Source organism: Punica granatum, chromosome 1 (assembly GCF_007655135.1).
Source record: "Punica granatum isolate Tunisia-2019 chromosome 1, ASM765513v2, whole genome shotgun sequence".
Taxonomy (NCBI): domain Eukaryota; kingdom Viridiplantae; phylum Streptophyta; class Magnoliopsida; order Myrtales; family Lythraceae; genus Punica; species Punica granatum.
The window spans coordinates 50,388,525-50,410,778 of NC_045127.1; the positions used below are offsets into that span (position 1 = coordinate 50,388,525).

A 22,254-nucleotide genomic window follows, 5' to 3' on the forward strand; every position below is an offset into this window, starting at 1 on the left:
GGGATTAATTTTAGCCAATAGCTAGGATAAGGATACTTCGTGATATTGCCTAAAAGAAAAATGAATGGGACCAGAAGGTGTGCTGAATACTTTATGGTTTTCTTTGATCATCCATTAAATTGAATCGATTGCAAATCGTACGTATGTTCTGAATTTATTTTTACTCAACATTAAATAGCCATAAAATATAATTTCATAGATCAGCACAATAATATCGAATCATAATCATATATATCTGTACGTAATTCGGCAATAATTACATGTATAAATTGTATTGGAAAAAATTACATCATTCAATAAATCTACCACCTTCACTGCCTACTAGATAAGATTGGAAACAATCAACATACTCATTTGTTTTCAACTCACCTATATATTAATGGGCAATTTCATGGGAATAAACACAATATCTCATATATCCAATTTGGCATCGACATATGTGTAACAATGTCATGGAATTCGCACAATTATTTCATTCTACTGCACTAAACATGTTCATCGTTTTGTAATTTTTTGGAACTACAACTATTAGATAAAATACTTTCGTCCTCATATATATAGTTTTATGAATTAAAATAAAAATAAGATAGTAACTTATAACCAATCGTCTCTCTCGAACACCATAAAAAAGCAACGGGACTGTGCTAAAATAATTAATCTATCTAATAGAGTGGACCTTGGGGCAGAGATTTGTCAAGGTCCAAATTGAGATATTAGAAACACGAGCTTTTCCTAGCATAACTTTGAGTAACGATAACACATATTAGTTCTTTCAATTTAAGTGTATAGTACTTTTAGTACTACTTTTACTTTTCAGTTTAAGAGTTTAGTACTTTAATTCAAGTGTCTAGTATTTGATATAATTCATTACAAATAGTAAAATTACTAGACACTTGAATTGAAATATTAAATAGTTGAATTGATATCATCATAACTCAAAGTCATGTTAGAATTTCTCTAGAAATACAATAAGGGCTATGGCTCAATCATACTATTCCAAGCATCCCAAGCGCGGTTTTTTTTTTTTTGGATAAGTAATGGATTCTATTAACCAAAGAGAGAATGTACATAGTACATTTATCTAAAGAGAACCATTAAATAAAACTATTTACATCAAGATTAAAATTTGAGACTCTTAGCAACGAAAGAGAATATAAGCTTAGACTCTATATTCGGAATAGATTGGACTCTAAACTGTACAAAATTTGTAATCTGCTATAGAATGGAGGAAACAATGCTATAAAAGAGAGACTATTGGGATGGGGGCTAACAACAGCAGCTCCAGGATGCGAATTCTATAGTTTAGAACTTGAATCTCGATATATGTTCTTTACCTGCCCAGTTATTCAAGCTCTTTAGAAGAGTGCTCTAAGCAGGTTTGGTGTTCACAAACATGTTAAGAATTGAACATTTGAAGTTGAGTGGGTCTGTCACTTTAAATGTCAGAAGTTTAATTATATTGTGTTGCGCTTATGCTAGATCTACTGTATTTATCAAATATGATGGGAAAGGAATGTTTGTGTTTTTCCCAAGCGCGGTATTAGAACTCACAATTGCAATTTATCTAATATTTGATAAGCACCACTTTTTTTCCTAAAAAATAATTATTAGTATTATGCTAAAAAATATGGACGACTATAACGTAATTCATATCCGCTCACGAGTCACGACTTTGAGTTATGAATTTCTCGTGATATATAGAGAAAATCAAGCGGGAGATGAGGTGACCGGTTGTAGCCAGTGAAAGAGCGTATGACGGAACCGGTCGCCGGGAAAGACAGGACAAGGTGGGTTGCAGGGGGGCAGGGGAGGCGAAGGGAAGGGACAAAGATATAAGGTCAGTTTAATGGCGGATCGCATTCGCATCTCAGTGTTAACCTTGAAGCTTGGAGTCTTCCCTAGATATATGCCGTTGTCTTGACCTCCAGACAAACAGCCCCGATAAACCCTCCTCTACATACACCCCCATATAAACACAGACACGGCCCAAAGAGAAGGAAGGAAGAAGACAGAGCAGAACACCGAGACAGTTGAATGGTTTGCTCTTCCTCCTGAAGAAGAAGAAGAAGAAGAAGAAGAAGAAGAAGAAGAAATGGGGGAAGCTGAAGGGAAGGCTAAGGCGGCGCTTCGGAGGCTGTGCAGTGACAATGGGTGGTCTTATGGTGTCCTGTGGCGATTTGATCCTCGAAACTCCATGTAAGTTCAGAAACATCTATGCATGCTCGAGAAAACGTACAAAAACACTTCTCTGGCCGGCATGTGTTTTCCACTGAGAAAGACATGTTTTTAGGCGGACAGACGAACCCCTCTGTCTTCTGCTTGTCAGCTGATGTTTCTTGGAAAGCACACGAGTTCTTGATGGGTCTGAACTGACTGGAAATTATGGAACTTGGGTGTTATCAGGTTGTTGACGATGGAAGATGCGTTCTATGAAGAAGACCAAATGGGGCAAGTCATGGGAAACATGCTCCTGCAGGTCCACTTGCTCGGGGAAGGGTATGCAGCAGTTCACTCGTCTCGATTTAAGCCTTTCCAATTTTTGAACTTTTTCGTAGAATCTCTGTCCTTCTTTGCAAAATCTTTGTCGTTTTCACTCATCTTCTGTTCACTGTGCTGTGCAGAGCTATAGGCCAAGCTGCTATCACCGGAAAGCACCGGTGGATGTTTGCGGGCGCCCGAGAAAGTCAGGAAGTAAAGCTCGAATCCTCAGTTTGTTTGCTTATAGATGAATTGTGTTTCGTTGCGCTGATGATTCGGAAACTTTTCCCTGTTCAGGCTGACTCGGAGGTCCTTCAACAGCTCTCGGCTGGAGTTGAGGTGGGTTTTCGTCTTTTCTTATGTGAAGAAAGCTCTGTCCTATAAAATGCCGAGTTTTCTGATATTTCTTTGTTCTAATTTTTCTGTCCTGAGTTTTTATCGTGGTCGGACGGTAGATTAATGCATACACTGGTTTTGATCTGCAGACACTATTAGTGATCCCTATTGAACACCATGGTGTGGTGCAGTTCGGAGCCACGAAAAAGGTTAGTTTCGAGCGGAATTAGATAACCTTCCCCTCTTTTTTTAGAGATGAAGGTCCCTGATTCTGTCTTCGAGATTCATATCTTTTGATCTTGCGTGCATAAATGTTTCATTAGTATATTAAACAAAAAAAGTCTGAGAAACCTGAATTTGTGCATAGTTGGCCTCCTTTGTAATTGATTAGCCTGTACTATTACAGATAATGGAGAGTGCCGAGTTTGTGGATGAAACTAAGAAATTGTTTCATGAGATGGACAACGCCGATGGAATTTTTCGAGCGGGGAATGTTCCTTCGTCATCAAATAGTGAAGCCAGTGATATAAACTCACTGTTTGCTTCGTTACTCTCCCATGGGACTTCCTGTAATATGAATCTCAGACCCATCAACTCCGGAATTGGCCTTGAAAAACTCATAAGGAGCAGCTGCTCCACTACAAACCCGGTCCAGTCGCTGACAGTTGAGAATGAAGAGGATTTATCTCACCTCTTCGCAAGCATACCTACAGTGCCCCGAGCAAAGAGCTCTTTCACCGAGGGCTCGTGCATTAGTTCTTGGAGCAGTGATGGTTCAGTCTCAACCTCGCTCGAGCCTCCGATGTCATCCAGCATTTTGGCCCCCGATTCATCTAATGCATATTGCGTGAAACTGAACGCTGGTGCGGGTAATTTCGGGATCAATCATCTTCAGCCATTTGGTGATGCTGAAGTTCAACTCCCAAAAGCTTCGACCAACTTGAAAAGATCTTTTGATGAGTTTAACTTGACTGATCCCACAGCTGATGTTTCTAGTTCGTGCTTGATCGACGATCTTTCACAGTGGTTTGCCGGTTCGCCTGAGCACGGCATTGCAGGGACTGGAGGCTGTTTTGATAACAGCATTGAACAGTCCATATTGGTCAATTCAGGTAATTATAACGCGAGTAATGTTCACAGTATGGAAAGAGAACTCTTCAATAGCTTTGGTGTGGATCTGGGTTGCGTATTGGATGGAAACTGTTGGGACGTACTTAACAGCAGTAACCAAGCTCCTTGTAACACTATGTCGGGATTTCCCTCCACAAGTGAGCCCCGGAAAGGGCTATTCTCAGAATTGGGGATTGAAGAGCTCTTGGAAGGTATTGGCAGCACCATCACCAAATCGAGCTTTAAGGATCCTCTGTCCGCCTCAAGAAGAAAAGGTGCCGAAGGATTGCTGTTGAATGGTCCAAGCAATTTGGCACATAAATCACAGGTAGGCTTGTGGATCGACGATAGCTATAGCATCAATGCTGGAGGTGCTCCAACTTGTGCACCGAAGAGAGCCGAAGAACCAGCAAAGCCAAGCAGAAAGAGGGCTAGGCCTGGGGAGAGCACAAGGCCAAGGCCTAAAGACCGTCAACAGATCCAAGACCGCCTCAAAGAGCTTCGAGGGATCATACCCAACGGTGCAAAAGTACTTCACAAATCCTCTAAGACAGTGAATAACTACCTAAGTTGATGTCATATCAATATGTTTTCTAATGATAGATGTTTACTTTGATATTACAGTGTAGCATCGATGCTTTGTTGGATCGGACCATTAAGCACATGCTGTTCTTGCAAAACGTGACGAAATATGCAGACAAGCTCAAGCGATCTGATGAGCCAAAGGTGCGTCCTCCCTCTCAGTAGTGGGACCAACCCGACTGCCCATTTAATTTGGTCCATAATTCTCAAACTAATATTGTCGCCTTTTGGCTTATACTATGCAGCTCGTTGCCCATGAGAATGGAGTGGTCTTGAAAGATGAGAGCAGAAGGGGCGGAGAAGCGGGAAGTAGTGGAGGCACGACTTGGGCCTTCGAAGTGGGCAGTCAGTCCATGGTTTGCCCGATCATAGTTGAGGACCTTAGCCCACCTGGACAAATGCTAATCGAGGTATGTCCTCGGTCGCAAATCCATAACTCTGCTTATGATGTGGCCAGTCAATCCTCCCCTGTGTGTATCCATCTATTATTGGTCTTGCTAATAAATTTCTTGATATATTGTGAACAGATGCTTTGTGAAGAAAGGGGATTGTTTCTTGAGATAGCAGACATAGTTCGCGGATTTGGCCTCAACATATTGAAGGGAGTGATGGAAGTTCGAGACAACAAGATATGGTCCCACTTCATTGTCGAGGTAATGATATATTTGTCGGTGTAGATGTTAAGGCTCCGATTAGAACAACTCTATTTTCTGTTTCTCTTTCCTTTAGTAAAACAAGTAAAACTAAAGAACAAAACTATTTTACAGGCAACAAGGCACGTTACGAGGATGGACGTATTCTGGTCCCTCGTTCAGCTTCTACAGCAAACAGCTCCCAGGGGGCCTGATTTTGCCAATCCTCCAAAGAATCACCTCATGGATGGTGCAGTTCTTCCTTGCAACAGCTACAAGCAGACTGTTGCCTCTCCCTATCAGCTAGCAAAGGCTCGTTGAGCAGAATATGAGAAATACCTTGATCGTCACACCAAGCCAGTTCTTAGAGGAATGCAGATTTCCTATCGTGTCTGGACATACAAAGGAAAACCACAAGTAGGCCAAAGTTTTACCTGCAGAGTTTCAATCTTGGGCTCGGAATCTATACCTTATTCCGGATAGAGCGACTTTATTCATCAAAAAAAAGAGAGAGGTTCATGTTTAGATTTTTTTCTAGTGTGCTAGAACGAAATTGAAGATGTGTTAGTGTGTTCTTTTTTTGGTCTGAGATTCATTTGCCTGGTCGGTTTGTGCCATAACTTGTTCATACCCCTTGAAGCTGATTGTAGTCACCCTTAGTTGTAGACTAACTTCTTATCTTGACTCGTGCCTCGGCTTTTCGGTTTTGCTGTGCAAGTGACACACATATATATATGTAATGATATAGATTTGTTCATCTTCGTCTCAATTTTTGCTTCTGTTCCATGATCGAGAATTATGTGTTGTTGATTCACACTAGATTTGTCCAAGAACCCGAACAATGCTAGGTCAATCTCCCCGTTCGCCCATCTTTATTATGTTCAAGATTTTCACAGTCTACTCTTTCTTCCGCCTCACTATTTTCATTCGGAAAGAATCCTCATTAGTAGAAGTGTGCGTAGGTACAATGTGCTTGACAAATAACAAGACTTACTGCATAAAAGATGGATATATCGATTGCAAGAGACAGCGATAAAATATAAAAACGAAGTATACGAAAGCTACATTATGATAATTTAGTTGGCCTTTCAGATCAGAGCTGATCTTGGGGAGGAGATAAGTGCTATTCCAACCCAGATGAAGATCAGCATTTAGTCATTAACTTAATCAATCAATCAATGTTAAATGTTTTTTCCCTAATTTTATAAGCAGCTGAGATAGGAGCTGTCCATTCATGACCTAATTTGATCCATAAAGCAGCAGCACCACCGCCACCACTGCTGCATATAATACTTAATGTCATATGTGATGCAGCATAGGAAACATGGTATTACTCCACATGTGTACAATAAAGGAAAGACATCCGAGTAATCTGAACTATGAATTGGGGTATTGCTGAGCCAGCCCACTCGCAAGCTACTGGAAGCCGACCTGATGAAAACTCGAATTCGACTCGGTCCTGTCAAGCTTCTCGATCAGTGAGTCGAGTTTGAGCTTGCCAGAGCAGTAGTAGTGAGCTTAATCAAGTTTTATGCTAATTCTAGATAAAATACATTTACTGGCCCCAAGCCCATATGATTATATCGGCCCGATATAACTGATTATACTATTCTGATGGCCTCTCTCAGCCCATTTATTATCTTTATGCATATATTTAAGAGAAAATAAAAGAAAAATATCAGGTCTTAGCCCAACCTTCTTTTTCCGTCTTTGTCCTACATTTTCTTTGAGTTGAAATTTATCCTCAAACTTTCCATGAGTTGATTTCTGAAAAGAACAGAATGAGAAAAGAGGGAAGATAGAAGTGGGACTCGCCAGTATTAAACCCAATCGGGATTGTTGACGACTTTAGTGATTGCTGACGATCTTAGTGAGTGGTCGTCGGTGACCCTGCTAGGCTAATGATAGCCATCGGCGAGGCCCCACCGCCCCTTTACCTCTCCTCCCCCTTCCTTGGTTTTTTTTTTTTTTGGTTTACAAAGTAGGAGATTCAGAGCCGTGTGCAGTTAGATTCCTTGGACTAGTCGCAGACCTTGGTCTCCTGGGCTATTCCTCATCAAATGCAATGCACGATCAAGACGATACAATAAGAGTCACCCTTTTCTCGATCAATTGTTTTTTTTAATTCGCGGTTGTGTATTGTCAATAGTCACCGTTACATGGTGGGATCTCCGAGAACCACTGAGGTCGCCACCTTCCATTCCATTCCAGTTCAATATCTTGGAGTTTTTTTTTTTAAAATTTTTCATTTTTAAATAATTTTTTAATTTAAAATATGATTTTTGGACGAAAAAGAATTTGAGGGAAAGTTGACCGTAAGACTATAAATGACCCTATTAGAAAGATTAAGGATCAATTGCAGCTCATATAAACGTTTAAAGTTAAAATGGAAAACAAATAAAGATTGAGGACTAAAATGATCTTTTTCCAAAATAAAACAGAACACTTTCCTCCAACCTCCATTGTCAGCCGAAAGAACGATATAGAACGCTCTGGGGTCCTCTTCTCGCCTTGCACCCATTGTCCCTCGTCAACTCGCCGCCGCAGCTCTCCCTCCCGTCCCTCCGCCGGCTGAGCCCGTCGGTTCGTAGCCGTAGCTCGTCCAAGCTCGTTATACCAAGTGCCGTCACTGAAACCCGTGCTTCCGTTCCCGAACGGTAGGTGTTGCTGATAGGCGCTTCTCTCTATGAAATGTTAGTGGCCGCTGCTATAGATTGCTATATTCTTTTGCTTTTGATTATGTGGTTACATTTCATGAAATCAAACAATGAAGATTGGGATTGGGCCAGTGAGGGGCTATGGTGTTAATGGAAATGGGGATTGGGCGAGTGAGGTTGCTTCTATTTTGGTGTATGGGGGGAAATACATTCTGGGTATAAGGTTCATCACAAGTCCACTTGAGCTCGAGTTATCTCGTATTAAAAAGCAAAAACTCGAGCTCGAGTTCAGATATTTAAACTCGCTCGAGCTCCAAACTGTAAAACTGAGTCGGGTTCGAGCTTGCCTATATTTGGGCTGGACTTGGCTCAATTATATCCGTCTTCCTAATTACCGGTTATATTTTCCCGGTTTCCGAGGTTTTGATTCTTGTACTGTTAATCTTTGCAGGTCTCACTGCTTCCATGATTTCGGAATTTTGATGAATCTCTTCTGCCACAAGGAACATGAATATTGTTTGATGCATTCATCATTCTCATGATTATTCCCTCTGCAGCTGGAAGTTTTCTTGGTACTGGTATCGAAATTGAGAGTTCTCTGAATTTTGGCTTCTCCCTTGTCCAAAGCAAGTGGAGCGACCTACTTTGAGTAATGGCGGACCCAGTCCTCACATCCGATCGGTCTTCCGATCCTGCTCCACTGGATCCTGCCTCCCGCACAATCTGCCATGTGTATGGTTTTATCTAATCCTGGCTCCATGAGTGTTTGTGGGATTGTGAACTGTTCTCTGAACTTATATTCTGAGCCAAAATGATTAGCGTTTGATGGAAATACTTATAACTCTTTTTGGTGGTTTAATTGCTCTTGGCCATTTTCGTTCATGGACTTGTATTGCAGACTTGATAGGGATAAGTATTCTGGTGATGTTAATTGAATTGGTCTTCCTTGCTTGGTTATGGTAGCAATTTATTTGAAGCGTAGGTCTTATTTTCCGGCAGATTTTATCTGAAAGTCCCCTTTCTGAAGTGTTCAACTGCGATTTTTTTCAGGTGCCAGAAGCAGTTCTCCCAGTACACTTGCCCTCGTTGTAACTCTCGCTACTGCTCACTCCAGTGCTATAAGGTAGGCTCGAAATATCACTGAGACTGTCTGCCGGTACCAGAAGCATTTTCTTTTATGTAGTTGCACGATGCTGTTAATACTGTGAAACGAATATCAGCTATGTTATGTAAGAAATACAATACAAGACAAGAAAGTTCTAGTTGGACAATTATGTTGATTAATGTTTCTAACTAGCTTGCCTGACTATGATTCAGTTAGTATGTCAAGGTGTTAATTTGGCCTGTTCATTTGACAGTCGCACAGTGTTCGATGTACAGAATCCTTTATGCGAGAAAATGTAGTCGAGGAGCTGCAGCATGTCCAGCCTCATGACAAGACTAAAAGGAAAATGTTGGATATACTTAAAAGGCTCCATTCAGAAGAGGAAGAGGAAGAGGAAGATTCCATGGATGAGGATGGTATGTACTTATTTCTTCTGCTTTGGTTGATAACGGGCTTTAACATTGATCTGTCAGGTTGCTATTGATTGATTGTTTGCCTGTCCGTTAGTCCAGAAATATGCTTCTTTTAGAATTTTTAGATGTTAGCTCGAGCCACACTGTTCGGCTTTGAGCTGAAAGAAAGCTAAAGAGCTAGTAATGATTTCACGTTTATTCTTTATACAAATGAATGAATGTCAGATACACTTTGATTGATATTCTGATTGGGAAAAGAGGCAATTGCTTAATACTGATCTTTGTGGACCTAAATAAGTAATAAAGTGGAAGTTTATCTATTTTGATCTGCAGAGAGCCGTCATCTAACTTGCATATCTCATTTTGATTTCAGGTGTAGATTCGTTGTCTGAGGAGACTATTCGGAAGATTCTGTCAGGTATAATGAGCTTCAGGATAATGGCATCTTTTCTTTTTATTCATTGATGATGTGATTATGCATCTGCATACCTGAATGTATTTTGAGATTGTACTTATGAATGAGCATCTTTTCTTTTTATTGGTGGCAATCAAAGGTCGGATGGTTCGTATTGCAGCTTATACATTTGCTTGACATACTTTGCAGGCGACCAAATTAGTTTCGATGATCTATCTGCTGAAGAGAGGAAGCGTTTCCAACGAGCCTTGGCTTCGGGAGAGCTGAGCAAGATGATTGAGCCATGGGATCCGTGGTGGTTTAAACCTTCTGCAAGGAAAATCCGTCTTGGCCAAGAAGGAAATCAGCTGGTCCAACCAATTAATGAAGAATCATCGTCGCAATCGCTCGAAGATGGTGAAGAGAGTAGCAGCTCAAATGAAATTCCTCCCGGACCTGAAGCTCCATTACCCCCAATCAGAAAGCTTAGCTCAACAGAGCCCTCCCCTCTCCTACCTGTTCATTTGGTCGACATCATATATAGTTACTGCTTCACCCTTCGTCTCTACAACGGTGATTGGAGGTCAGACCCCATAGGGTCATCAATGGTGGTGCTGAGCATCTCCTTGGTTTTGGGCCATGGAGGGCAGCCCGAGACTGTCCTTGAAGCCTTATCCCATTGCCTCGAGCAGACCTGTTCTCCTGCTTATAAGCACGCTGGAGGCTTGCGATTTGGGATAGCCCTTGTGGATGATACAGTGAGCATACTCTCCCTTGGGACAGATGCTTTGATCTGCTTGCTCTGCGATCTTCAGAGGCTTCTTCAGGGCGCAGAAAAGGAGATGAGATTGGAGAAGGGGAGAATGCCGAGAAGGGCGGAAATCAAGAGCCAACTCAAGCTTGCTCGGAGGAAAGTCTATTTTATGATGTGTTGGGCCCATGAACAGCCGGATGAAGTTTGGTCTTCCTTGGCGGCCCTCGTCAGGGCTGAGAAGGACATCGCTGTGGCCCATGGAGAGAGTAAGAGGTACGCAAAGTCGGCAGAGAAACCCGAGGGGACGGGGAAGGTTTTGATAGAGGAGATTCAGTGACATATATGCTCCTTTTTGGCCTTCTAGGAAAAGACTGAAACTGCGGAAGGCGTCAGAACAGTATAACCATGTAATTAAATTTTGGCTAACACATGAATGTATTGGACACTATGTTTAGCCCGATGTCTAATCATATAAAGTTTGATAATGCTGTGAGGTCCCGTAACACGTCTATCGCGTTCTTCACAGCACTCTCTGTTTAGTATAATACCGTTGCTCCCGGTGTCGGTTCGAATCCAAGTCTGCCTTCCCATGATATCTACTTAGATTTCTATTTCTTTCTTTTGGTGGTGAATAAATTGAGACGGGGCGCGCAAGGGCGAAAACGACTGAGTTGCTGTCTCTCTCATTAAATAGGGAGTGGCATTCTCGACATTTCACCGCGCGATGCTGCCCATCTCCTGCATAGTATCATTTTCTGAGCGATAATCAACAGACAAAGCAAACCTCCCTCGGCCATTCGACAGTCGTTGAGAGAACATTCCAGTCACTGGGGGAGGCCGAGCGAGAGGTTGAAGACGAAGAAGAAGGAGAAGGAAGCTCTCCGTTCGTCGCCAATCATCTCCGTTGGTCGATTTCGTGTCCATACAGACATGGTTGATGTTGCTGATAAGGTAGCCTACTTCCAAGCGATCACCGGCGTTGACGATCTTGACCTTTGCACCGAGATCCTACAAGCGCATGGCTGGGATCTGGAGCTCGCGGTCGCGTCCTTCACCGCCACCAATCCCTCTGATAGTTCCCCCGCTTCGCCTACCGAGCCGCCGCTTGATTCCGGACCCTCAAGCTCTGGCTCTCGCCGAGTCGAGGAGCCTCTGTTGACCGCTGGTGCCGTCGCCCCGGGGCCGAGCTTGACGTGGAAGCTGATCACCTTGCCTATTTCAGTCATCTCCGGCGGCCTAGGGTTAGTTTCTGGAGCGATCGGGCTCGGGATGTGGGTTGCTGGCGGCGTTCTGTCGTACTCCCTCGGGATGATAGGGATTGGGTCCCGTACGGGTCGGTCGGACGACTCCTCCGCCAGATTAGTCTCTGTCTCGGCCGCCGCATCGGAGGCAATGGACTTTGTGGCTGCATTCGAGAGGGAGTATGGCTCATGTCCTACCAGGCCGAATTTCGTCTCCGAGGGTTTCATGGATGCTCTTCAGAGGTCGAGGAACACCTACAAGTTGCTGTTCGTATACTTGCACTCGCCTGACCACCCTGACACGCCTGTGTTCTGTGAGAGGACGCTCTGTAACGATGTCTTGGCGGCTTTTGTGAACGAGAACTTTGTGGCTTGGGGAGGGAGCATCAGGGCTAGCGAAGGGTTTAAGATGAGCAATAGCTTGAAGGCTTCAAGATTTCCATTCTGTGCAGTAGTTATGGCTGCAACTAACCAGCGGATCGCATTGCTTCAGCAGGTCATTATTCGTCTTCCCTCTATTTGTCTTGCATTCTATTGGAGATCGCAGTTTGATATATGCTCATAGAAATGTGTAGATTGAAGCTAGCTATGGACGGCACCTGTATGGCAACTCTGTAGGACTTGTAGCTGAACACTGATATATTGCTTGCTATAGGGGAAGTAGTGGAGGGTAAGATTGTACTTAAGTTGGTGAATGGTTATTACATGAGGTTGAGGATTGAAGGGGTCTTGATTGTGTCCCTCATGTACTTACGGCGTGAGGAGTGTCTTAAGATGGACATGCACACACCGTGAGGTCAACTCTCAGGATGAACAAGATTTTTATGGCCTTTTGTTTTCAGAGTAAAATAAAAAATTTTAACTTTAACTTTAACTCAACACACAACACAACAAAAATACACATTTTTCAAGTCAAAAATTTTAACTTTAACTCAACACACTACACAATATTTGTCCTTTTCCACAATCAAAATCAAAGTTACTTTAACTCTGAAACCAAACGCACCGTTAATATTTGGTCGAATAGGGAATTTGGTTAAGAAATTTGAGGTGAGCATTGCTTGCTGATTTTCTCATGCAATATCATTCGAGTTGGTTATGACAAGGACTTGGAGGTTGATTCGGTTCTTCCTATGTGTGGCACCCGTTTCCTTGAAATGTGGACTAGGATTCTGCAAACTTTGGTCCTCGAGGACAATTTGATTACCGAAAAGATAAAGGGAGTACCTTGCAAATTATTCTATAATTACTGCCATTTTTCTTTTTGTCATTAAACCCTTGAACGTTGTTTCATTAATTATAGAGAAGAATGATGGATAAGCTTTTCTTGCATTTATAGGCTGGGCCAATTTACTTAGTGATATTAATGTCTGACATGAGTGTTAGTGATCTCTTACATGTTTGGATATAATTATGGCGGAGAGTTAGTTGATAATGTTCCATTTATATACACGTGGCTTGCTTTAGATTATTCTATTGCAGCGTAACCAGCGCCTTGTTGCGTAATTCCCTCTTCTGTTAAGTTTAATGGCTGATCCTGATAACTTACTTATCTCTAGATGATTACATTCTATTAGGTTAGGAGGTGGGTTTGATCAGGATAACTTACCCTAGCTGTAGATGGTTACCTTATATCAGGTTAAGAGGTATTATTCATATCCTGATAATGTTTGGCTCTAGATGGTTATTTTCTATTAGTGTAAGAGGTGAATCTCCTCCCCCAAGCATATCTTTCGTATATGGATGCAGAAAGCCAGTGTTGATCACTGGGTTTATAGTAGGTATTTACTTTCCGTTTGGACTTGTCTGTATTGTAGTTGAGGTTAGTAGTACTTGAGTTTTCTCAATTTAGTATTGGACTTAAAATAATCGTTGTCTAAGACACGATTTCCTATTGAATTGCATGTACAAGAGGACCTCTCATGAATCAAAATTCAGTTGATGGCCATAGTATAGGGTATAACCTGCTTGAGCTTCTTATGTGATGATTGTAATCAATCAGTATCTATTGTAATATCTGGATTTCTAAGTGCTAAAACTACTTGTTTATCTCAGTACGTTTTCTAACTTTATAAAATCTCTATCTAAGACTTTGTTGATGAATACAAAAGGAAAGCTTAGAAACCTTGCGATGTGTGGTATATGGTATAACTTTCTTTATAGCTCACTTCTAGGCTTTTTGTTCTCATTGATGCACCCTTGCATGTCATTCTATGACTATCATTTTGCATGCATGTACATGCTTGTGGCATGTGTACTCACAGATGCATCCTTATAATCTAATACAGGTTGAGGGCCCAAAAACACCGGAGGAAATGCTCATGGTACTCCAGAGAGTGCTCGAAGAAAGTGCCCCTGTTCTTGTTGCAGCAAGACTTGATGCAGAAGAGAGAAGAAATAATATGCGATTGAGAGAGGAGCAAGATGCTGCTTACAGAGCAGCTCTTGAAGCTGATCAGGTAATAATTGGGAGACCATCTCATGCGTCAGCAATCGTTCTTGTTTGATCTGTGTGCTTCGTTCTTTATACATTTTTCACAGTATGCATTCGCCTTTTTTTATTAATTAATGTTGTTTCTCCATCCTATCAGGCTAGGGAGCGCCAGAGAAAAGAGGAGCAGGAGCGGCTAGAGAGGGAGGCTGCTGAAGCTGAAAGGAAACGTAAAGAAGAAGAAGAGGCTCGTCTGAGAGCAGAGCGGGAAGCAGCAGAGAGAGCAGCTGCTCTAGCAAAACTAAGGGAGGAGAAAGCCTCATCTGTTGGCGCTGAACCTGAAAAGGGCCCCGACGTTACTAGAGTAATTTCCTACTTATCCTTCAAGAAGGAAACATTTATTTCCTTCTACCGTCTTTTGGTGTCTTTGCCTTTGTTTTTAGACTAATCAATTTTTGTTCTTGTGGGTTAGGTTTTGGTGCGCTTCCCGACAGGAGAACGCAAAGAGAGGAGATTCCACAGCAACACGACTATCCAAGTGCTGTATGACTACGTTGATTCTCTGGGATGCTTGGAAATAGGGAACTACAGCCTCGTGTCAAACTTTCCCCGAGTCGTGTATGGTTCGGAAAAGTTGTCTCTATCACTGAAAGAGGCAGGATTGCACCCTCAGGCAAGCCTCTTCGTGGAGCTGAACTCGTGAGGAGAAGAAAATCAGTAGGCTGTTGATGAAGCTCGTGATGAAACAGTTGGGAAATGGAATATAGTACTTCTGCTTGCTCGTCCTTTTTGATGCTGACGATCAGGATTCAGGAACAATGTGGCGGTACACCAACGATATAGATCTCTAGCTCACACTCTGTGTGGATGTTCTATTCCTTTGACTACATGGCTCGGTGCATCATCACATTACATTCCTCCCTTGGTTGATAATAATTCAGTTGTTAAATCCAAAAGAATGATTCAGATATCATGTTTAGGATAGATTGAAGATTGTATGACAATTGGGCAAATGGATTAGTCAGTCGCTTTCTGTCGTTGCTCTCAGCCTCCTTTTTGATTGTCGGTAGTGAGTCATTGGGTTCGTGCTCAGTGTTAGGGGTGTGCACGGGTACCGAGTTTATCCGGAACCGGTCGGAACCTACCCGTCAGAGTAGGATCCGGGTAGTTCGTATTGAAAATAAAGCAGGTTTCGAGTATTAAAATCAAGAATCGGTGAAAATCGGTTTTGATTTTGATTCCTGCCTACAGGGTATTCGGAACTGATTATTTATAAAAAAAAAGAGAAATGAGTAAAGTTATTGTCTTTTCTAATGAATCAGAACAGAAGCACTTTGTTATGTGAAATCGTATTATGGATGTTTAATTTTATCGATAGATTGATAATACATTTTTTTTGTGTGGATTAATTTAAATCTTTGTTGATATTCTATTTGGCGTGATTACTGATTATGTATGTGAAATTTTTGATTATATTTAGCTAGAGAAAAAAATTTGCAGATTCCAACAGGGTACCTAAACTTGTGATATAATACAGGTTCCGGTTCCAGGATTCAATAGGGTAGGGTTCGATTTTAAAATCTTGGAACTTGTCTCTTACAGGGTAGGGTCAGGGTATTGTGAAAAATATAAGGTACTCGAAACCGATCATCCCTACTCAGTGTTAAGCCAGCAGGCAGCACTTGAGGTTCTTTCGTTTGGCACAAATCTGATGGTTCATTTGTTTGAATAAGAGCTTCCGAATTTGTTCATATGGTGGCCAGAACGTATGATTTGGAAAGGAGCGGGCCATGGCCACTGTAAGCTCAGGAGCACCGATCGCCCCTCATGCATGATTATCGATAATTTACCCCATAATATAATCGATGAAAAATTTTCGGCGAGTAAAAATGCAGGATCCTCTTTAATATGTCGTTCCATCTTTCAACCTCGTGAATATAGATATGGTTTTATTTTTCCAATTTGCTAGTTCAAAGAAAAAAAATCTTTCAACAAATGAAATTCTGTAAATAAATATGCCCTCGAGATTTCCCAAGATCACCAATTTATACATTAACAAAAAATCAAGAAGAGACTTCTTTAAGTAACAATGTAAAAAAACTTCTCCCATTGTCAATTACGAAACCCCGACAACTCAGTTCTACGGCAGGATAGGACAGAGCAGACTTACAGGTAAATCCTGTCTAAATTAGTTTGGTTCTAGCCTGATCATGGCCGGGAACAATGGAGGGTCGGAGTCATCTGTGAGGGTCAAAACTGAGAAAGCGTCTCCTACACCTACACCGGCCGCAACTCCCGCCTCCGGTGAGCCGAGGAGACCCCCCTTTATCCGTATGACTACATGAGTCGAACACGCCATGCTGGAAAATCCACCCATCCACAACCTTTTCTTGTTGCACTGCTGATTACCTAGAATTAATTGATTTCATCTAACTAATTTAATGATTGATCAGAACCGGACGACTGAGATTAACTATTGTATGATGACACCGGGCCCATGTCTAGTAGCGATGAATGAATTATTATGATGAGATGGATTTATGACGACATATCCCAGCAGCGCATTGCTAATTTTCATTGGCTTCAGGTCACTTCTTGATCGATGAGATATCTGAGCGTGATTACTCCAATTTCCATGCTGCCATATTGCAGAATGTGGCATGATTATTATTCCTCTAGCTACTACGTTATTACAACTAAAATACAACTAATTATTTTAGTTGGTATAAACTTTAACCACTATATTTCGTTCTTTAACAACTAAAATTGTAGTTTCTAAAGAGTTTATTAGTTGCTAAATGAATTCTTTCACAACTACATTTTTCACTTTACTAATAGGTAATATGTAGTTGCTATAGCCTATAACAACTAAAAAAAACTTAATTGCACATTAGTTGCCACAACTCAATAGTTTAAGTTCACGGCAACTAAATATATGTATGATTGGAAGATATTTTAGTCGTTAAAAGCGACTTTTTTTAGCAACTAAAATTGATTAATTAATTGCTAATAAATTACTTTGTTGTAATTATGACATAACCCAGCAGCGGATTTACTAATTTTCATTGGCATGTCACTTCTTGATCGATCAAATGTCTGATCTTAGTCCGATTTCCATGTGGTTGCATGCGGGATTGGATGAGTTTTCGCATTCAGATGTGGAGGTTCGGTGAAGCTACGCCGGTTTGTATTCCGTTTGGAACTTGAAGCTAGCTAGTAATCTCAAACATTATATTACTAATAAAGTGCGCTCGAGTGTTCTCAATTTTGTACTGGACTCAAAATAATTATTATCTAAGGTATGTTAAGATAACATCGATCGTCATGACTCTTAATTCAATTGATGGCATAGTATAGGGAAGAAATTGCTCGAGCGAGAGTCTCTTCATCTTTTTCTTTTTTTTTCCCCCCTGACTCGGGTTTTTCGGACTTTGCCCGATTAATTCTCGGTGCTTCACGAACCCCCGGCAGCGCAAAGAGCGAATAATCATACCTAAGACGCTCTGGTGACTCCAAGGGGTTTCGAACCTGGGATCGGGTTGGCCAAACCCCTTGGTGTTGCTTCTCTTCTTCATTGAATATGTATGAAATGTGATGATTGTTAATCAATCAATATTTATTGTAATATTTGCATTTCAAAGTGCTAAAAATACTTATTTTACAGTTATAAGGAAAGCTCATAGCCTAATATAATGAAATAACAATCATAATGGCTAATAAATGGCCATGGGTATCATTCCCTCCGAATATCAAATCTGAAACATTTTGGTTATCAGGTGAAAACGTGCGCTACTCTATTTCTGATTAAAAAGACTACTTCTTTATCTCAGTACATTTTCTGACTTTCTAAATTCTCTTATCTCTATCAAAGACTTTGTGATAAAAATACAAAAGGAAAGCTTATAATGTGTTCAGTTTTAGAGTTAAGTTGAGTTGAGTTTTGATTTTAATTGGTTTGTAATTATTATGATGTTGAATTATGAAAAAAAGTATAAAAAAGTAATGAATAGTTAAAAAAAGTAATGATTGTATTGTTGAATTGTGGAAAAAGTAACGAATAGTTGGAAGAATTTATTATTAAAAATTGAATTGAATTGTTAAAAAAATTGAAGAAAAATGAAAAAGTAATAATTATGTTATTGATTTTTGTTGTGTAGTGTGTAGACTTAAAGTTAGAATTAAATTTTTAAAATCAGATTGCGAAATCAAACGGGTTAGAAACCTTGCTATGTGTGGTACGGTGGTATAATAACTTTCTTGATAGCTTACTACTAGGCTTTTGCTTCTCATCGATGCGCCCTTGCATGTCGTTCTACGAATATAATCAGTTTTTAACTTACCATAATTTAAAAAAATTGAAAAAAATATCGGAAAGGGAAACATGCAACATTCTCTTAAAATTGCGTTTCATTTTTTAATTACGTAAATAGTTATGATTTTTTTTTCCAATTTGCTATTTTAACCAAAGAAAAAAAGACTTTTAATTAACGAAATTAGGTAAGTAAATATGCACTTGAGATCTATCAAGATCAGGAAAATATAATATTAACAAACTCAGAAAGAAAATTTTAAGTAACAATGCAAAATTTCTCCCACCCTCAATGTTATATGTAAAATCGCAATTACTTGACCACTATGGCCTGATGGTTAAGAGTGTGCAGGTCTGGGTATCCTTTTATTTCACTGGACCCGAACCCTACATTGTAAGAGACAAATTCAAGATTTTAGAATCGGACGCTACCCTGTTGGGACTTGGAATTGAAACTTAACTGAAACCTGAATTATACTACAGTTGGAACCTGTAACTTTTTCTTTTATTCTTGGGTAAAATACACTATCATCCCTTGAGGTTTTCCTTAATGACAGTCCACCCCATATTTGACCGAAATAGATACTACACCCCATTCTTAATAGAAAATTTCATAATCCACCCTGTGAATCATGTTGGCCTCATAAGAAAATATTCTTTTGGTCCTTAATCTTTATTTATTTTTCAATTTCGTCCTAATTAATCTTTTTGTTTAATGTCAACATGAAAAATAAAGAATAATAATTTTTTGGTCAAATATGATTGAAAATAGGAAAAATTTAAAAGAATCTTGTAGCTACTATATATGTTTGAGATGGTCAATGACCATTAAGATTTAGGTTATCTACGGTGGGGTTATTTTTAGTAGACGAGGCCCTACCCTTAACATTATATAGCTACTAGGAGTAATTACACTGGTGGTCCAAAAAGTTTCACTAATGTATCAAGTTGGTCCAAAAAGTTTTTTTTGCTACTTGATGGTACAAAATGTTTCAAAAGTGTAACATGATAGTACAAACCGTTATCTCACCATTGACACCGTCAAGCGAAGCTGACGTGGCAGAAACGTGGTCGACATGTGGCTCTGATATGTTTTTAGGAGTTGGTAGAACGTTACATGATAATTCAAACTCTTTTGAATTTGTCACTTAATGGTCCAAAATGTTTTACAGATGTAACATAATGGTTCAAAATATTTCTTTAATTAACTTAAAGGTCCACCCATGTCAATGGCAAGATGACGACATCAATGGTGAGATAACGGTTTGTACTATCATGTTACAACTTTGAAACATTTTGTACCTCAAGTAGCAAAAAAAACTTTTTGGACCAACTTAATACATTAGTGAAACTTTTTGGACCACCAGTGTAATTACCCCTAGCTACTACATATGTTCAAGATGATCAATAACCTCTACCATCCAAGCTTGTAATTCTCTTTATGGTGGATGGAGACTTTGTTGGTAATCATCTACCATCCAAGCTTGTAAATCGTGAAAATAGTTGTTTGTAATTTCATTGGAGTGGTACCATGTAACAAGATTTTCATATAAAATTCATGAATAATAAATATTTTGAAAAGTTAATTAAAAAAAAAGAAACATCAACAAGGAGTGAGAACGGGATGGGGCACCACTTCGACGCATCATGGGGCCACTAGCTAAAAGTAATAGGGGATGCGAGTGCAGAGGGATGGGGACTTAGGGCGGGGTAGAGGGGCAATCAACCCCCTAAGACCGAGGACTTCAAATGACAACTGTAGTCGTCAACATGAGGCAAGCTCCCTACGGTGTAGGCCCATTTCATAAATTTATCACAAAAATATTGTTAGATTGTAGACATGATCTCTTTGTATCAAATGTAGCAGTTTTGAATATCGATCTTGGGAGTGGAGTCTAGCCAACAAACACCCTCACTCTAGACCATTGAGAGCCTCAATGGTTGTGGACAAGTTGTTTTCTTTTCTTTTCTATTTCCAAAATTTTGTTATTCTTACAAATATTGCACATTAATAGGTTTATCAAAATTTAGATAGTAAGATCAAAGTTTATAAAATTTGTATCGTTGAAAATGAAAATAATTCAGAACAAAAAAGGATTAGGATAAAAGTGAAATGTAAATAATTTTGAGGGCCAAAAGAAAAATATGTTTGGATTTATACACGTATACACAAGATAAAATTGTTTGTGGATTCGAAAAAACATAACCTGCATGTTACCGTCGATAACATGCAATCGGATACTCGGAGGGGTGGCAGACTCGGTATGTAAACTCCCGTTTTTCTATTGATTTTTTTTAATCATGCAGCTTAATTAATAAAACTGTATAGATTTTATCACAGGTTATTAACATCTTCAGCAACTTTATGAACCTTGACGCACAAAATAAAGGCTTCACTAAATTATTCTTGCCAGCTGCACTCCAACCATCGAGGGCTTTTACTTACCAAGATATTACCAAATTCTTCGAGCCTTGGATTAATGCATATCTCATCAGAGATACTAGTCATGTTAAAGAGGTATTCACATTAAATTACTATCTTTGTTGAGTTGTTTTGCTTATTCGATTTCTGAACTTCACTGGTAAATATTTAATGTTAAATTCCTTTTCAAATTTACGTGAGAAAATTAGGTCGTGAATTTTGATACACTCATGATACTCAGACCCATGTAGGTGTACATTCCCTATGGAGACGAAAATCAAGCCCGGATGTCATAATTATTGACCCGGATGTTATAATTATTGAACCGGATCCTATAATTATTGATTAAGCTATAACTAATGATTAAGTGGGTATTCTAACAATTGCAATTGGATTCAGATTCTCATACTATAATTATTGATTCAGGTAGAAGTATGTGCTGACCAATTTCCTAACTCGGTGGCCTTCGAGATATGTTCAATGCACAATTAGATACCAGTATCAAAAATTGGGAGGTGATGAACACAGTTCTCGGGATGCTTGGGAATAGGGAACTACAACCTTGTATCGAGCTTTCCTCGCGTCGTGTATGTGTTGGTTAAGCTGTCCCTATCGTTGAAAGCGGGTTTCACCTTCAGGCATGCCTCTTCGTGGAGCTGAGAAGAAAATCAATAGGCCAACCCTGAAGCTCGTGATGAAGCAGCCTGCTTGCTTGCGTGTTTTTTAATACGATGATCAGGACTTAGGAACAATTTGATGGTACACCATCGATATGGATGTTCTCTTCCCTTGACTGCATGGCTTTTGCATCGCATTACATGCCCCCTTTGATATTTAAAAATAATTCAGTTGCTAAATCCAAATGGATGATTCGGATCTCGTGTTTATGAGACATTGAAGATGGTATGACAATTGGGTAACTGAATTAGTCATTGCTTTCTATCAGTCGCTTTCTGTCGTCGCACTCAGCCTCCTTTCAATTGTCTGTAATGAGCCATGATGCACGTGCTTGTGTGTAGCTAGCAGTTGAGGTTCATTCATTGGGCACAAATCGGATGGTCCATTGTTGAGTAAGAGCTTTCTTAGAGAGAATGCGACGATTTATGACCGGTAGGACTGCAGTGCCAACTTGAAAACGGAGCCGATGTTGTGAAAATCGTATCAGAAATATGATCAACCATTTGTTCATATGGTAGGCAAAACATATAATTTTGAAAGAGAATTACTATAGCTGATGTAAGCTCTGGAGCACCGATCACCCCGATGATCATGCAAGATTACCGATAACTTCATTTTGCTGAGTGCTTTCAGTCCGGAACTATAGATAACATACGTAAATCAATTGCAGAATGAAATGATATTCAATCTAACTTTGGACGTGCCGACTGTT

General features: G+C 40.1%; 3 protein-coding genes across 6 annotated transcripts; all 3 read left to right on the top strand.

Annotated features, from left to right (window-relative positions):
* Positions 1-1,829: 1,829 nt before the first annotated feature.
* On the top strand, positions 1,830-5,907 carry LOC116192572 (transcription factor EMB1444-like). Its single transcript, XM_031521155.1, has 10 exons — positions 1,830-2,196; positions 2,404-2,496; positions 2,622-2,691; positions 2,776-2,817; positions 2,964-3,023; positions 3,221-4,453; positions 4,549-4,650; positions 4,752-4,916; positions 5,034-5,159; positions 5,274-5,907. The coding sequence occupies exons 1-10, from the start codon at positions 2,093-2,095 to the stop codon at positions 5,457-5,459; spliced, it is 2,181 nt and encodes a 726-aa protein (XP_031377015.1). The 5' UTR covers positions 1,830-2,092; the 3' UTR covers positions 5,460-5,907.
* Positions 5,908-7,595: 1,688 nt separating this feature from the next.
* Positions 7,596-10,986, top strand: LOC116202294 (zinc finger HIT domain-containing protein 2). 4 transcript variants are annotated; one of them, XM_031533819.1, is made up of 6 exons: positions 7,596-7,795; positions 8,247-8,527; positions 8,846-8,918; positions 9,162-9,316; positions 9,687-9,731; positions 9,918-10,986. In XM_031533819.1, exons 2-6 carry the CDS (start codon positions 8,524-8,526, stop codon positions 10,796-10,798), a joined length of 1,158 nt encoding a protein of 385 aa, XP_031389679.1. In that variant the 5' UTR covers positions 7,596-7,795; positions 8,247-8,523; the 3' UTR covers positions 10,799-10,986. The 4 variants fall into 4 exon arrangements, with proteins under 4 accessions (XP_031389679.1, XP_031389671.1, XP_031389661.1 ...); XM_031533811.1 differs by having other exon boundaries at positions 7,597-7,831; positions 9,154-9,316; XM_031533801.1 differs by having other exon boundaries at positions 7,597-7,795; positions 9,154-9,316.
* Positions 10,987-11,174: 188 nt separating this feature from the next.
* Positions 11,175-15,180, top strand: LOC116202285 (plant UBX domain-containing protein 10). The gene is made up of 4 exons (XM_031533790.1): positions 11,175-12,198; positions 13,991-14,161; positions 14,294-14,497; positions 14,606-15,180. Exons 1-4 carry the CDS (start codon positions 11,392-11,394, stop codon positions 14,834-14,836), a joined length of 1,413 nt encoding a protein of 470 aa, XP_031389650.1. The 5' UTR covers positions 11,175-11,391; the 3' UTR covers positions 14,837-15,180.
* The last annotated feature ends 7,074 nt before the right edge of the window (positions 15,181-22,254 follow it).

Excerpts from the sequence above, each read along its gene's own strand:
- LOC116192572 (XM_031521155.1), top strand. The coding sequence starts at position 2,093 with ATGGGGGAAGCTGAAGGGAAGGCTAAGGCGGCGCTTCGGAGGCTGTGC. Across the intron at positions 2,497-2,621 it reads GTCCACTTGCTCGGGGAAGG|AGCTATAGGCCAAGCTGCTA; the intron begins GTATGCAGCAGT and ends TGTGCTGTGCAG. Across the intron at positions 4,454-4,548 it reads TCATACCCAACGGTGCAAAA|TGTAGCATCGATGCTTTGTT; the intron begins GTACTTCACAAA and ends TTGATATTACAG.
- LOC116202294 (XM_031533811.1), top strand. The coding sequence starts at position 8,448 with ATGGCGGACCCAGTCCTCACATCCGATCGGTCTTCCGATCCTGCTCCA. Across the intron at positions 8,528-8,845 it reads TCCCGCACAATCTGCCATGT|GTGCCAGAAGCAGTTCTCCC; the intron begins GTATGGTTTTAT and ends GATTTTTTTCAG. Across the intron at positions 9,317-9,686 it reads AGATTCCATGGATGAGGATG|GTGTAGATTCGTTGTCTGAG; the intron begins GTATGTACTTAT and ends TTTTGATTTCAG.
- LOC116202285 (XM_031533790.1), top strand. The coding sequence starts at position 11,392 with ATGGTTGATGTTGCTGATAAGGTAGCCTACTTCCAAGCGATCACCGGC. Across the intron at positions 12,199-13,990 it reads GGATCGCATTGCTTCAGCAG|GTTGAGGGCCCAAAAACACC; the intron begins GTCATTATTCGT and ends AATCTAATACAG. Across the intron at positions 14,498-14,605 it reads AGGGCCCCGACGTTACTAGA|GTTTTGGTGCGCTTCCCGAC; the intron begins GTAATTTCCTAC and ends CTTGTGGGTTAG.